We start from the raw sequence: 16,517 nt of genomic DNA, 5'->3' as shown, positions 1-16,517 counted from the left end.
CTTTCTTTCTCCTTCTCACAGTCATGTCCACAAGATGGCGTGGTTCCTCCCCGGTTCTGTCTAGTCTCCCTTGACGGTTCATCTGTTCCATGTGGCTCCTCCCAACCCCAAATTCATGTTCCCTTTGTGTAGGTATATTATTTGTCCTTTCTTTTGTTTTGAATTTTATTTCCTCGTTTTATTTTCTCCAGATGTCTGCATTCTATCTAATTCTTTCCTCATTTACACAATTAAAATTGTATTCATCATATTTTTTTAAACTTTTTTCTATTCTTGTTCTTTCACCACTTCTGTACAGATTCTCTCTTTTTCTTTGTTGCTCCACTGATGTCTCTTCTTTGGCTCCACTTATATGCTTTTCCTATCCCTTTGTGGCTTGAGGGTTACCCATCCACTCATTCACTTTCTTTCTATATCTATATTCTTACCTATGACTTTAATGAATTGGGCTCTTATTTTAACTTTCCTTATCAATTCATTGTTAATATTTCATGTCACTAAAATTAGTATCTTGGAACGTGAGGTGATTAAATTCTCCCATTAAGAGACAGAGAGTTTTATCCCATCTTGCTAAAGTCGGTGCTGATATTGTCTTTTTGCAAGAAACACATCTTACAGAGGCTGAATCCTTGAAATTAAAAAAAGGTTGGGTAGGGGATTTTTTTTCTCAAGGAGATGGCAAGCGTAATGGAGTTATGATATTTTGTTGTAAGTCTCTTCCAATCACATCAATGTCACAAGAATCAGACGGGGATGGCGGATGTTTAGTTGTTAAAATGTTGCTGAGGGGTGTTCCAGTTTCTTTACTTAATGTCTATGCCCCTACTGGAGGAGATGCCGCTTTTTGGCTTACATTAGCTAAACAAATTTCCCATAGCATTGAGGATAATTTAGTATTAGCAGGTGACTGTAATCAAGTTTTAGACCCATTTATAGATAGGAATTCTAAAGTGTCTGTCATCCCAAACAAACCCCATAAATCTTTTGTCCACACTATCACCCAACATAAACTTCTGGATGCTTGACGTCTTTGTAATCCGGACACCAGAGAATACACCTTTTATGCCCCGATGGATCAAACTCAATCAAGGATAGATTATATTTTTGTCTCTCACAATATTCCACAGTCCCTATCTTACGCTGATATTGGTCCTATTCTCTTTTCTGATCATGCCCCAGTTTCAATTGGACTAGATATATTACCCAAGGTTAACACTCCTAGAAGGTGGCGATTTAACAATGCGCTTCTCTTAGACCCCAAATTTACTGCTTCCTTCACTGCCTTTTTTAATGAATATTTCCAAAGAAATCAAAATGAGTCTCTGTCTTTTTTCACTATATGGGACGCATTCAAGGCTTCAGCTAGGGTCTTCATCATTACCTTTGTTGCAAAGAAAAGGAAAAGCGCACGTAAACTTACTAATGACCTTCTCAATGACATTAAGAAAATGGAGCACTCCTATTATGTTTCTCATTCGCAGGAACTTTTAAATGCTCTTATAAAGGCTAAATTACAATGTAACAAGAATTCAACAGACAATGCCTCTCTATACCTTTTGAAGTCTAGTGCAAAATTCTATGGCAGCAAGAATAAGGCAGGGAAAATATTAGCTAATTTTTTAAAGGTTAGGCAGAACAAATTAAATATTGAATCTGTATATGATGATCATTCTGTTTTAAAATTCAAGGACACGGAAATTGTAGACCAGTTCTCTCTTTTTTTACCAATCACTATCTACATCTGAAACACTGCCTTCTGACCATTCACTGTCACAATTCTTCTCAAATATACAAAAACCTCTTCACAACCCATCGGACTTATCTTCCTTAGAAGTAGAATTGACACAACAAGAACTCCTAAAGGCTCTTCAACAACTTAAAAAAGAAAAGGCACCTAGTCCTAACGGCTTTACTGTTGAGTTTTACATTAATTTCTCTAGGCTTCTGATACCGAAGCTGCATACCTTGCTACACTTTTTTACCTCTGCGAACAGTTCCACAGGCTCCTTCTCAGAAGCACACATTTGTCTCATCCCTAAAGAGGGTAAAGACTCTAAATGTTGTAAAAATTATAGACCCATCTCCCTGGTTAACATGGACTACTAAATCTTTTCTAAAGCACTAGCAATATGTTTGAACCCCCATTTGCCAACCTTGCTGGGTAAAGAACAGCCCGGCTTCGTCAAAGGACGGGTTATACAGACAATACACAACTTTTTTTTAATGTCCTATCCAAGTCCTCTCACCCTAAACATTCCTTAGCAGCAATAGCCTTGGATGCAGAAAAGGCTTTTGATAGAGTTGAGTGGAAATATTTATTTTACACCCTCAGATGGTTTGGTTTTGTCCCAAATTTTATAAAAGTATTGTCCCTCCTTTACTTCAATCTCCGTGCTGCAGTTTGTGCTAATGGCCTAATTTCTCCCTTTTTCAATTTGGGTAGAGGTGTTCGTCAATGGTGTCCCCTTTCCCCTTTCCTATTCAATTTGGCCTTCAAACCTTTTTTGTCTAAATTGCATCAGAAGTTTGCGATATATAAAACTTTATAAATAAAAACCCAAGCATACATGGTTTTCAAACTTTGAATGTCCATATTAAACTTGCAGCCTATGCTGATGATATCTCGCTATTTATATCACAGCCAGTAGACTCAATTCCTGCTTATTTAACAGAAGTGCAGTCATACTCCCTCATATCCGGGTATAAGTTGAATAATGATAAATGTGAGATTTAGCCCTTAGCCAAATATATTTTTAAAATGGATTTTAGTGCTTCTAAATTCGCATGAAGCTTCAATCATATTAAATATTTAGGTCTATATTTACCTCCTCAATTTCGAATACAATAGCAGTATGCATGAATAAATGTACTAAAAGAATTTCAGAGTTAACTACTAAGTGGCATCCCCTATATTTATCCTGGTGGGGTTGTTTAGATACTATAAAGATGACGCTAACACCCATAGTTCTATATACGATCCCCAATGTTCCAATCCCTGTCCCTGTTAAACTGTTAAAGAAAGTTAATTCCATTCTCTCCTCCTTTTTATGGAGTGATAAGAAATTCAAATGTCTATTTCAAAATTATTGCGTCCCAAGACAGAGGGAGGAGTCAATTATCCTGACTTTCAGACCTATCAGAAAGCTTTCCTTTTACGCCAAGCTTCTCTTTGGTTGCTTGAGTCCATGGACGATTGCCCTCTCTGGAGCTCTATTGAAAATCTTTTTTTAGCTCAGTTTTCCTTTTCTGAATATCTTTCCTTCTCACGTAAGCCACAATCTGTTTCCACCCCTATAATAAAACATACCTCCAAACTCCTAGACCTACTTCCTCTACCAATTCACCTCACTATCGACTCTTTAGTGGAATCAACAATATGGCATAACAAAAATCTAACTACCTGACGTAAACCATTTTATTGGAAGACAGAGACAAAAAGGCTTAATATGGGTCCATCAGCTATTCTCACACTCACATTTTTTACCCTTTGATACACTTAGCAAATCTTTCAAATTACCCTCTTTCTTTATCCACAAATATGATACCCTCAAGAAAATGGTTATGGATTTGTATATTCAATTGCCTACAGTACATGATACTACTGCTATTTCAGACCCCTTTTCAGTACTTCATACTTTATTAACCCCTTCGCTGCGGCGGCTATTCCGCCGCAGCGCTAAGGGGGTAGGACGGCCGCGCGGCGGTCACGTGCTTGTGACGGAACCGCTCCGTCACGGCTCGCGGGTGAGCTGTGCTTGTGACGGAACGGTTCCATCACGAACGCGCCCGCTCCATGGAACGCGCCGCGCAGGCGCGCCGAGCGGGCCGTGACGGAACCGTTCCGTCACAAGCACAGCTCACCCGAGGCTTGTGATGGAACGGTTCCGTCACAAGCATGCAAGGGGTTAAAAATCACACCCAAAGAGTCTGCTATTTACAAATATTTACCAGAAGACGCTGTTATCAGACTAAAGTCCAAAAGTAGAAGAAGCATGGGAATGAGATTTTAATACGGAATGGCCAATATCCCTTTGGAAATACTTATGGACTAAAGTACGCATATCATCCAGAGCACCTAACACAACACAAACGTTATTTTTTGCCTATAACAGACTCCTATTATCACCGACTACATTGAACAAAAGATTCTCAACTGTACCAGACACGTGCTGGACATGTATGGCACCAAAGGCCAATTTATTTCATATGCTATTTTCTTGTCCACGTGTTTACATTTTTTGGCAACAAGTATGGTCTCAAATTAATCTCCTTTTTGACACTAAGTTTTTCTCTCCTTTAATCACATTTTGGGTAGTCTTTCCTCTGCATGGGAGAATACTGTATTCAATGTCAAAGTTATTGATTTATTGTTAGCAATTGCTTTCTAGCAAATCACCATTAATTGGAAAGATTCCCCAAAAAATTCCTATAAAGCCTGGTGGTATGATGTTTGCCATAATCATAGGTTTGACAGTATCTTCATTTATCCTTTATGTTTGGCAATGAAACGTTTAGATTTGTGGTTTAAACCTCTGCCATCCCAACAAGAAGATCCTAAACCACCTTGACTCACCTAACACATTCCTATTATGTTTTGTATTCCAATGTTGTTTCATTTATATTCCCTTTCTTTGGTTTTTTCACTTTTTTATTGACAGTCCGATCCATGTATTTTTATTGTAATAGTTTTAAAATGTATTGACATGTGTTTAATATTCTGTACTGTTTACAGACATCTTTTACTTCCTTAATAAAAATGTTCTTGAACTGAAAAGAACCATGGACAAAACAACTGGCCTGTTACCTCATGAAGTACTAATGAGCAGAGCTATAGGATTTACCTACATACCTTCAACAACATTTCTATCCATAACCATAACTGATGACATCACGTTAGATTATTGCAAATTGCAAATCGGTCTCTCTTCAGGGGAATGTGGTAACAGCACCATCAAAAGAAACCCATTGTCATCCCCAGCAATCAGGTGATTTGCTGAGAATGTAACACTTTTGCTTACAACATGATGATTTTGCAGAATTTATGCAAGACAACTTAATAAAACTCCCAGATTTTGGGTGTGAGTCAAAGCTCTTTCCCATCCTATTAGTGATGCTGTGCGATTTCTAATTCAGTTTGCTTCTCACTGGATTCTTTATGGCATTAACTTTATACGTTCGCATTTAGAATTTCTGGAATGCAAATTTTGAATTTTTGTAATAAACATTTTAAAATTCCTATTCCTGCCCTAGAACTCAATTATTGAGCCTGCCCTTACTTAATCAACTGTATTTTTGATTTGCTGTGAGGTGCCTTGGTTCGGGGCACATTACTTTATCAAATAAAGGTTTAACACAGTCCCCAATTCATTCCCCTGTGGGGAGGCTGTTGAGGTAATATTTTGGGTTGTAAAGTTTTAGAGGTTCCCTGCTCCAAGTGTGACTTTTATGGTGTAAGGAAGGAGAAACCCTATCCATTGGGGCAGGTTAAGTGGATAATAAGTAGTTGGTTTTGGTTTAGGTTGGAAAATCATGCAACTTGTATGAGGCTTCTCCTCACTTGTTAACGAGTATGATAAGGAAGATTAGGACTTGTATTTTAGTAACCACTTAGTAATTAGGGTATTATTGACATTTAAATGTCAACTTTCACTATTGTTTCACACACACATGCTTTTATTAAGGTGACTTCCAGCAGAAATTAAGCGAAAAACAAGAGCAGTGTGACATGTCTGCTTCACAGTATGACACAAAGTGTTTACCTTGGGATATGGAATTGAAATGGTCTCGGGATATTGTTGTTTTTCATTTCCATACCAGGAATATTCAATTAGAGGAACTTCTGTATCATTAAATTGAACATAGGCTATAAACGATGCATTTGGAGACCACCATAGAGCATAATTAGTGCTGAACATTTCCTCTAAAAACAAAAGACAAAAGGAATAATATTGAATTAATTTAAATTGTTATATTACACATTAAAAATAACAAACACACCATCCTGTAACACAACATATCTTACCTGTTCGTTTCATGAATGCATCACATCTTCATTACAGTTTGGAAAATATTTAGGGTCTAGTTTTTTAAAGATCCCAACAATCTACACCCGGCAATATACACACTTGCAAATATGCAGATTTTAATGACTCTTGCGGAATTCACAACACATTCGGAAATAATACTGGACCCTGCAACATTCTCAAGTTTGTAGTGGCATTCTGATTTTTTTTATCAATTTCATTTTAACATGCACACATTCAAAAGTCCAATTTTGCTCATGCAAAATTATGCCAAGCAAGATCAAATGCACTTGTTAACTTTTTTTCAATCCCCCTTCCACTCACAAAAAAGAAGTACAATTTCCCTTCTCAGGAGTACATTCCCAATATATCTAGTTTGATCCATATACATGGAGGACTTCACGAATACCCACAAACATGTAAGGTAGCAGGTTATCTCAAACCAACTGTTTTGTCTGGAACCCTGATGACCTATTCCTCTAACGCTCCACTAATTGTGGGGGTTATCCAGCCCCTGTCCCACCGCGAGAAAGGATTTACACTTCCCATTCAAAGAAATGCATCATTTTCCGTGTGATTTGGGGGCAGAGATGGTATTAGAACTACTCAGAAGCATGGGTTTTTTTTTCTTTCTTTTCTGTATTAGTTTTTTCTTGTTATGTTATTACACACGGAGCCGCCTGTGGAAAGCGCCGGGACACTCTTTTAGAGTAGCCGTGCGCTATATAAGTTTATTTTAACATAACATAAAATAACATGTAAGTTAGTGGGTGCATCCAAACCATAGAGCATTGCTACTCTGGAAAGTCCTCGCCATACTACATTTAGCGGATTTACTCATAAGAAAGTCTTCATGAGGAAACATTTCATGAGTGCAAACCCAACTATTGCAAGTTCAAAAGTAGTTTTACACTCATGAAAAGGCTGAATGTAGAACTTAAACGTACACAACAAAATAGCTTTGTAAATTGGGCATTCAGTGTTTAACAATATATCGGGTGCTTGAAGCCCTCATGTTTGTAACTACGTCATGTACATAGATTGAAAACCATCTTCAGTATGTTCGTGATTAAGAAAATCACAACCAAAAATTAGCCAATTGGTAAAACTTCATACAAAGTTTTTCTTTTACTCTTTGCAGATAAAGTGAACAGAAAAACATAATACTGATTCGAAGATGTAGAACTGTCACTAGGTTCTATCATTGGCATTAAGGCATGCTTACTTCAAAGGTCACATATAAAAATAGCATCTGAAATACATCCGTACATCAAAATAAATTATTAATAAAATAGTCTATTAAGTAATAAGGTACACAGTAATTATTGTTCGATACATAACCACACCCTAATAGAATATCCTTGAAGGGGAAACTCAAGATCTTGAATATTTGGAAGAAGATTCTAAGACCTTAAGTGAGCACCCTCTCAATAAGCTCTTTTGATGTGAAGTTATTTCTCTTTTTACTTTTCATATGGGAGGTTGGTTTAAGACGTCGTATACAATGTGCAGTGGTACACCTCTGTGCAGTGTCCTAATTAACGAAGGACAGGGTTCTATGATGAAATCTTCACTTAACCAGTATAGGTTAGTAAGGAGAGGGCTTCAAGGAATAGTCAAGCACTGTGTGCAGAAAGAGTAAGCCATTTTTAGGTTTTGTCTGCACAGTGCTAGTGAAATCTATTGTTTTTATTATATCTTAAAAGGGACTTACATCACGCATTTGCTTCTTATAGGTCAGTGCTCTTGCCAGTTCGCTTTCCTCTATTTTTATTGGTTGTAGCCAGTTCTTCCTCCTGTGTCTCTCTTATCAGTTTCCCATGGCCTAACTACTCATTCCCATTCGCGTTGGTGGCTCCAACTTTTTTCGGTTGGTTAACGCTGCATACTGTTGGCTGCATCTGAGAGCCAGGCAACATCAGGGCAGTGATAAGATCACATTGTGGGGGGTTGCATCTGAGACCCGATGTTGTTGGAGCACACTGGTTTCATTGTGGGGTCTTGCTAGCAACCTCCTTCTCTATTATGTCCTCCCGGCAGGTTTTGACATGCAATGGCACTGGCCTGTTTCAGCAGCTGCTTAGTGCTTCTTCTCTTTCTCTTGTTTTGGAACACACTTGTGTTCCAAGCCTCTGTGGTATGCGCATTAAGCCTCGCTACCAGTGCTGCAATGTGCCTGCAGCAATTGACACAGTTACTATTAGATGCAGTGCGTAATTACACACCAGTGTCCCAATTAGGATGGTTTCTGAGGTTCCGTGGAGCAAGTGCAAGCTGTAAGAAGCCAGGCTCACACAATAGGATTCTTTGCAAGGAACGTTACTTCTTTGTCTAGATTTCTTTGTCCGAATATGGTACCAGATCACATGTTTTATTAGAACACAATTCAACATGCAGAGGTTTAAAGGCTCGGGAGGAATTACAAAATGGCAATGCAGACACTTCAAGTCAACACACTCACGTCAAATGCTGATGTCATCTTTAGGAATCAATGCCATGCAAAAGGACTCCCATGGCTTGCATTTAATTGATGTCATGAAGCAGGAAGCACCACTCAGGTCAGTAAATAGGTGCTGCAAGAGTGAATCTTCACTTCAACATGAAAGATGCGCGGGGACCATCTTTTCTGCATGCGAATTGCTTACAGCAAGTGTTGGCCAATTATCAGTGATCGAGCAGTGGTAAGCAGACTTTGTGAACATTCCAAAACTTGTCCCATGTCCTCACATCCACCTGCCCGTATGGAATAAAGGTGCTCATTTATGCTCTCCCATCTACTATTAAGATTAGCGCTATGAAAAGCCCATACCATGATCTAGATTTAATAGGGGCATTGTGGGTGGTCAGGTGACTCTGCACATTTTTTTCCTGCTTGCGCTGGCCTTTTTAATGGTCAGTAAATCAACGCAATGCATTGAAATCATTTGTACCCAGCAAGCACTCATGCAAAATCCCCATATAATGTAATAGCGTTGATCTCTTACAGCTTCTATTTTTTTTGTTTGTTTAATGTTAAGGGCATTTTCATAACATAAACATCACCCCTGTCTTTGCAGTCTCCAAGACAGCTGTGCCCTCCCCCGTACTTCTCATTTTCAATCAGTGCCACTGGAATTATGCGATTGTGCGGATGCTACAACTTTGCATAATTATAGATTTGCTGTGTTTGCTACATAAGCCTATGTCTGCCACGTAATCTGCAGATATAAGAAAAAAGATTTTGTATCTAGCTCAAACTGTTCAAAAGTTACTAAAAATGCAGTGACGCATGTTGCCGCTTCAGTGGAAGGCCCTTTCCAAAACTGGACTGGTCACCTTTCTATTGCTTATTGCTCTATTTAGGTGTTAAACTGGTACTAATGAGGTGCAACCAATACCCGGGAGGTGGCAATATATGACAAAATAAGGATGTAATACTGTTACAAACTGTGTGGCATTACGCTGCTTAATTTGCCTTTTCTTGTTGCACAATTTATTCAACCCTGTAGCTTAATTTAGACCTCTCATGCCTCATAATTCCAGTGGACCTGTCTATAATGAAGCTATGCCTTTCACTCTCTCCAACTTCCTATCTATAGCGATGCTGTACTTCTCTAAACATCTAATATTAATGTATTTTACTACTAAACAGGCAGTCACTATTACAGTTCCTTGCATGTAAAAGGGGAATAATTTGAATGACACAGCAGATGCACTGGCACTGGGGCCAAAAGTTGTCAGAACTCTTTTAAGCACCCAATATTGCGATATTTTACTACTATACAGGCAGTCGCAATTGCAGTTACCTTGCAGTTAAAAGGGCTTGATTTGAATTGTGCAGCAGGTACAGTGACACCAGGGCCAACAGCTCTAGGGACCCTACTAAACACAGAAAACTGCTAATGTTTACTACTAAACAGGCAGTCACAAATACAGTTATCTAGCAGGCACTAGGGTCATGATTTCATTGGTGCTGCAGGTGCAGTGACACAGGGGTATTTTACTACTAAACAGGCAGACACAAGTGCAGTTACCTTACAGGCAATAAGGTTATGAATTGAATGGTTCAGCAGGTACAGTGGCAACGGGGCATAACGCTGTCATAACTCCTCTAAACACCAAATATTGCTATATTCTACTACTAAACAGGCAGGCACAAATGCAGTTATCTTTCAGGCACTAGAGGCTTGCTTTTAATGATGCAGCAGGTGCACTGGCACGGGCCCGAATGTTGTCAAAACTCCTCTAAACACATGATATTGCTTTACGTCAATTCATTCTATTATTTCTCCCTTTCACATAATTTTTCAAAATTCTGCTATTACCTACCTGCACTATACAACTAGTAACAGCACAATATATAGCCCTTTTCTACATAAACAAGCCATAACACTTTAACAGACGTTCTGTAACTTATAAAGTACAACTACTCAGCAAGCTAAAACTTACAACACCAAAACAGCTTATTATTAATCACATAGGTGAAAGCTAATGCATTTACCAATGCTTGTTGCTTTAGGAAGCCCCTCCTGTGGCATCCTAATAGTGTCTTTACTTCATTCACAGGGCCTGATGAATCTGAGCCACTGTCGAGCACCCAAGAGATGTGTAACTTGAGACTGGTAAGATGGCTCTTAATGCGACAGAAACTTAAAAAGGGGGGCCCTCCTCTAGGCTTGCTCTATGGCACGCCCCAGGTCAACATTTCATCAGATTGTTGAAGCACTTGTTGCAGTTTCCAGCATAAGGATATTACAGCTATTTAATGAATTTGTGAGTGCAGAATGCGTTTTGCTAATTTCCAGGAGATCCTTCACTGGAAATATTCCTGTGGGGTCACTCTATTACCTCTTGGTCGACCTAACCAAAGCTTATCTCTTTCCCGGGTTATACAAAAAGGCAGGTATTATTTAGTCTTTTGCTGTCATGTGAAACATGCTTAGAAACCACATTGTGTGGCATTGGTAATCCTGTTAGGGTCTACACTGAGCTTCCAGACTATGGCATCTCCTAGTAAAGCAGGTTGGTACTTCTCCCATTTGTTGCCATTCTGCTGAGAGTTAGGAATTAAAAATGTGTTCTCAGATGGTGAAATCTTCTTTTTTGGTTTCCTCTAACATTCAGCAAAGATTACAATTTCTGTACGAACACTGGAACTTCTTTCTTGCGAAAAGCGCAGGTTGGTGGCTTGCGCTTGTCAAGAACAACCCTGAGGCCAGGCACAGTTTAATTAGTGGGTTTGATTTTAGATTAAAACTATTGGGGCTTTTCTCTTAAATCATGACGAACCTGGGCTTTCCATATTCAGTGTTTTAAGATTGGTTGTGGCTTTTCCCATTTTGCTCAAGGTCTTCATGTTCAGCTAGTACTGAGTGTTATGCAAATGTCTAGAGTTGGTGCTTTTAGAGCAATTGCTGATGACTCACTCCTCTGAGAATTCAATATACCTCTTGATGAGCTTTCTCTACTATTGCCTGTGGAAGTTTTCAATTTTAAATATATTTTGCATTTGTATAATCTATTGCTAATAAATGTATAACCCTGACATACTAGAGAGTTGAGGTATTTATACAACTCTCCATCTGAAACCTAATATTATACCGACAGCCTGAAGCCATGAAAGGTTCAGAAGTAATATTTAATCTCAAAGTGGGAAGGCTTTGGAAGCATTTTGTCTCTGGGCAATTGATTGATGTTTGCTTGTTTACAGGTTTGGGCCCATGTGAGACATATTTCAGGCCCTAGATCGGTTACTGGCAGGTTTGGTCCTTGTGCTTTTTCCATTTCTCAGAGGAAGCAGATATGTTATTTTTAAGTGAAGGCAAAGAGGAACCTGGAAGGGAGAACTGGGAGCCAGAGTGATTGGTTGAACATGGCAAGGAAGTCTGGCCACAACATAAACCTTGTAGAATGATCCATTTAACTGTGCATTCTCCCAGGGTATTATCAAATTGGCAGGTCTCTGCAGGAGCCCTGGATAGCTTGCCTGGGCTGCGTTTCCCGGATCACCTTGGAGAGGTCCCAGTTTCACCCTAGGTGGCCTCAATGATATACTCTGCATGGATATGGATCAGGGCCAGACTGGGAACCCAAAGCAGTCTCTGCCAAATGTTGTTAGACCAGTCTCCATATGGTGCATAGCAAGTGCAGCAAGTGAGCCTGACCACTACAAAGGGGGGGAGGGGAACATGGTGCATTCTTAAACACATTTGACATTATATATTCAATTGTGTTAGCTTTTAAAGTATAATAAATGACGACCTTATAGTGCACCAGGATACAACAATCTTTGATGGGACTCTTCAATGACTCCCTCACTATCACCCTCTCACTATCACCCTCTCACAGTGCCTTTCATCTCTCCATAGCCCCTCTCTCAAAGGTATTTCATTTGTTTCATAGCAACTCTCATACCAGTGTAGCATATCAGAGCACTTCACATCCCACACACATACAGAGACAATGAATCAAGCATGGGTATATCAGTGTATAGAAAATGTTACATAAGGCAAAAGGGAATAGAAGGTGTAGGATTCACGTCATCGATACTAGCAGGCATTATTTAAGTGTGCTTGGTCTGGAGATGCGCACACTCAGGATGCAGAACATAACACAGTGGTTAGGGTTGACTTTAATAATAATGTATTTCCACCCAAATAAACCTTTTTTAGCAACATCAGGATAATTAAAGACTAGGAAAAAAAAACATAACTTTCTTCCTGTATCATGCAGTTTGCATGCAGCTCCTTTATGGCCGTTCCTAGCTCACTGTGTTAGATTAGAATTGTAAATTGTGATCCGTACAGTAAGAAAAGAATCTGTGTCAATAAAAGTACCCACTGAGCAATTCACATACAATACTGTTCTTTGGAATGCATGGTACACATTCTTCGCAGCAGGCATTTAAACCCTCTGCGCTACCTTATATGAGTCAAAACTGCCACTAGACCACACTTCCATCTTTCTCCAGAAGGTACATTGATCAACAGAATTATCTAGACTCTTTTGTTGTATCCCAAAAACTGCTGTACATACAAGAACTTTGCAATGCTTTTAAAACTGTAGCACAGCTGCAAAACCAGCCCCCACTAACAAAACTGGCCCCCACACTTTTAGCCTCCCAGGTATACGCCCAATACCAATGTGTAGAGATGACTAATGTGGAATGTTAATGGTTGCCTAGCATCTTAGAATGTTATCTCTTGAGAGATGAAACTGAGCTGTGAAGCAGGCTGTGGATGAGCTGGAGGTTCCTGTACCTACTCTTCAATAAAGACTACAATTTTAATATTTTCTTGGACTCATCTTTACATTGGCGACGAGAGAAACCTTTCTGCGCAAGGGGCAGATGCTGGGTACCTCCACCCTTGGATTTTGGAACAGTTTAAATACATCATCCACCGATTTGTGAGTAATTGATTAAATTCTGCACTCAACTGATTGAATTCTGAACTCAACTTCGAACTAATTTGCATTCAGATTGACTATTTTAGATATTTTTAAAATAATATCTGAATATCTGGAAGTTCGTGTGAATTGCTGCCGATATTTACAAGCCTTCTGCTATGAAAATGTTTAATAGCACTTGTGAAATGCTAGCTGATGCAAGTAGACAGCGCTGAGAATGGTTCTTCGTGCACATCTCTAATGGCAGACTCTCGCGACCCTGCATGAAAGGAAAACTTTCTCTTACTGCTTTGAAGGAGGAAATCTGCAGTTCAAACTTCGTATCTTGGAGTCATCATTTTTTTTAAAGAAAAGAGAGAAAACGAAGATTTCAATCTTGACAATCTGGTGACTCTGGACTTAACTTTGTCAAGAATTGAAGGTTTTTATTTTAATTTGTTATGTTAGTTTCTTTATTTTAAACTAACTTTTCCTTCTTTTACAGGTGCAATTTGTTTAAAATGTCTGATCAAGCTTTGTCCACTCCACCTGCCTTTTTGCCAACTCCTGGAGAACCAATAGTTCCTTGGAAAGAATGGAAAAAGTTGTTTTTACCTACATTCTTGCCACTGGTGCTGATAAATATGGTCCAGTGCGTAGGCAAGCTATTTTACTACACAATTTGGGGGTGGAAGGTCGTAGATTATATGAAAATCTACCAGAAGTTTCCCTTGGTAGTGGAGATGGACAAGCTGCAAATGTTTATGAAATGAGTTTACAAATGCTTGAAATAAGGTTTACCACAAAAGTAAATTTAGTTATTGAAAGATACAAGTTTTTCTGTAGAGTGCAAAAAGTTGATGAAGATATAGCGTCATATGTTGGTGCTTTGAGAGGGTTGTCACTGACTTGTCAATTCGGCACTTTAACAGACTCACTTATTCGTGATCAGATAGTTAGATGTACTAATAATAAGAGAGTACGTGAAAAGTTATTGATTAAAGATTCTGGTCTAGAAGAAGCTATTCAAATAGCAAAGGGCTTGGAGCATAGTGACTTTGGATTAAAGAAATGGATAAATGTACAAATTCTATTGTAAATAAGGAGGGTGCATTGAAAGTTTCTAGTTCTAAAGATTCTGAAATTCATGCAAATATTGATGAAACCAAAATAACTAAACCTTTGGCTAAAATTCATGAAAAACCCAGTACTAAAGTTTTTGATAAGAATAGGGAATTTCGCCAAAACAGTGGCTTTATTAATGTGCGACCTATCAAATGTTACCGTTGTGGTGCACCCGGTCATATTGCTTCCAGTGTGAAGTGTATGGCCAGGAACGCAATATGTAGGACATGTGGTATGAGAGGCCATCTTGCAAAGGTTTGTAGAACTAAAATTCCTTCTGTTCATCAAATTGATGATTCTTGTGAAGATGTTTGCGAATTTATCCCCTCTATTGATAATGTCAACGGTTTTCAACTTAATGTAGGTGCTGAGGTTGAAATTAACAATATTGATTTGTCAGGTATTCCTAGGGAGAGCACTGACAAGCTGGATAAGCCTCATTATGTTATCAAGTTTGATACTGTGGGGGTAAACATGTTAATTGATTCTGGAAGTTTATATACCTTGATGTCAAAGGAAATGTACATTAAGTCATGGGGAGTATCTGCTAATATAAATAACTGGGATCCATCAGATATCAGAGCTGTAGGCTATGGGGGAAAGAACATTGACATTTTGGGTTTAAAATGGATGGTAATTGAATTTGATAACAAGAAACTCTATGGTAGAGTGTACCTAACTGAACAAGGTTCAAATTTATTGGGATGGCGTCACCAGAGAGATTTAGGTATAGTTTTAAATCCTAATGCCACTGTTCCAGTTCAGTCTATATGCTTAGTAAATAGTGAGGGTTATGATTCCTTAATTATGGGAAAGTACTCTGATGTCTTTTGTGATGAATTGGGAAAGTTGAGAAATTTTTCTCATAAAATTATTCTCAAAAGTAATGCTACTCCCGTAGTTCACAAAGTTAGATCTGTTCCCCATCTCATGAAAGGTCCTTTACAAGTTGGGGGAAAGAAGATTCGTTCATGTATTGTATTGATCTTCGCGATCTAAACAAGAACATTTGGGTTGATCGCCAACCTCTACCAAACATTTCAGAGATGTTGACGGCAATGGGCGGGGGGTGTGTTTTTAGCGTCATTGATATGTCGTCAGCATATCACTAGATTGATCTTGATGAAGAATCTAGACATTTGACATCATTTGTAACACCGCTGGGTGCTTTTCGTTACCGTAGGATGCCATTTGGACTAGCTTCGGCCTCAGCGGTGTTCCAAAGGGTCATGGGAAAAGTTCTTCATGGTATAAATGGTGTACTTTGCTTCCAAGATGATGTGTTAATTGTCGGCAAAGATTTTGATCATCATGATCAAGTGATGGAAAGTGTCTTGTGTAGAATGAGAGAACATGGGTTGACTATTCAGAAGGAGAAATGTCAGTTAAGGAAGGAGGTAGTTAATTACCTTGGCCACGAAATTTCCAAGGAAGGAATCAGACCAAAGAAAAGTATTGTCTCTGCCATTAGAGATGCTCCTGTTCCTTATACTAAAGATCAGTTGAGGAGTTTTCTCGGTTTAGCGGAGTATTGCTCCAAGTTTGTGAGAAATGTTACTAATATTGTGGAACCATTGCGGATATTTGTGAAAAGTGGTGTTGAGTTTGTATGGAGTGATGCTTGTGGAAAAGCATTCCAAGATGTTAAAGATGGAATATTGTCTGCACCCAGCCTTGGACACGTTTGATGTTAGAGCAAAAACTTTTATCACCACTGATGCGAGCGCTATAGGTATTGGTGCAGTTTTAACGCAAGTATGTAATGGACAAGAAAGAATTATTGGGTTTGCATCTAGAAGACTACAGGGTGCTGAGAGGTCATATTCAGTGATAGAAAAAGAGGCCTTGGGATGTTGTTGGGGCATTAAATATTTCAAATACTTTGTATGGGGTTTACCATTTAGACTTCGTACTGATCACAAACCTTTAGTTCATTTGTTTAAGGGGGGCAAAGGTTTAGAAGGGAGTGTTACTCCGAGGATATCAAGGTGGATTTTATCAGTT

The 16,517-nt window shown here is 38.8% G+C and overlaps 1 protein-coding gene across 4 annotated transcripts in view; it reads right to left on the bottom strand.

Annotated features, from left to right (window-relative positions):
* The window catches only part of LOC147731545 (dipeptidyl peptidase 4-like), a 688,588-nt gene that overhangs the window by 271,609 nt on the left and 400,462 nt on the right, over positions 1–16,517 (bottom strand). For all 4 annotated transcript variants that reach the window (XM_086956608.1, XM_086956609.1, XM_086956611.1 and 1 more), the window contains one exon: positions 5,760–5,920. In XM_086956608.1, the coding sequence (XP_086812734.1) occupies positions 5,760–5,920 (161 nt within the window). The remainder of the gene's footprint in view (positions 1–5,759; positions 5,921–16,517) is intronic.

The sequence above is a fragment of the Lissotriton vulgaris genome, chromosome 2_1 (assembly GCF_964263255.1).
Source record: "Lissotriton vulgaris chromosome 2_1, aLisVul1.2, whole genome shotgun sequence".
Classification (NCBI taxonomy): Eukaryota; Metazoa; Chordata; class Amphibia; order Caudata; family Salamandridae; genus Lissotriton; species Lissotriton vulgaris.
Note: the sequence above shows the minus strand (reverse complement) of the source record. Positions and strands in the feature narration are given on the sequence as shown.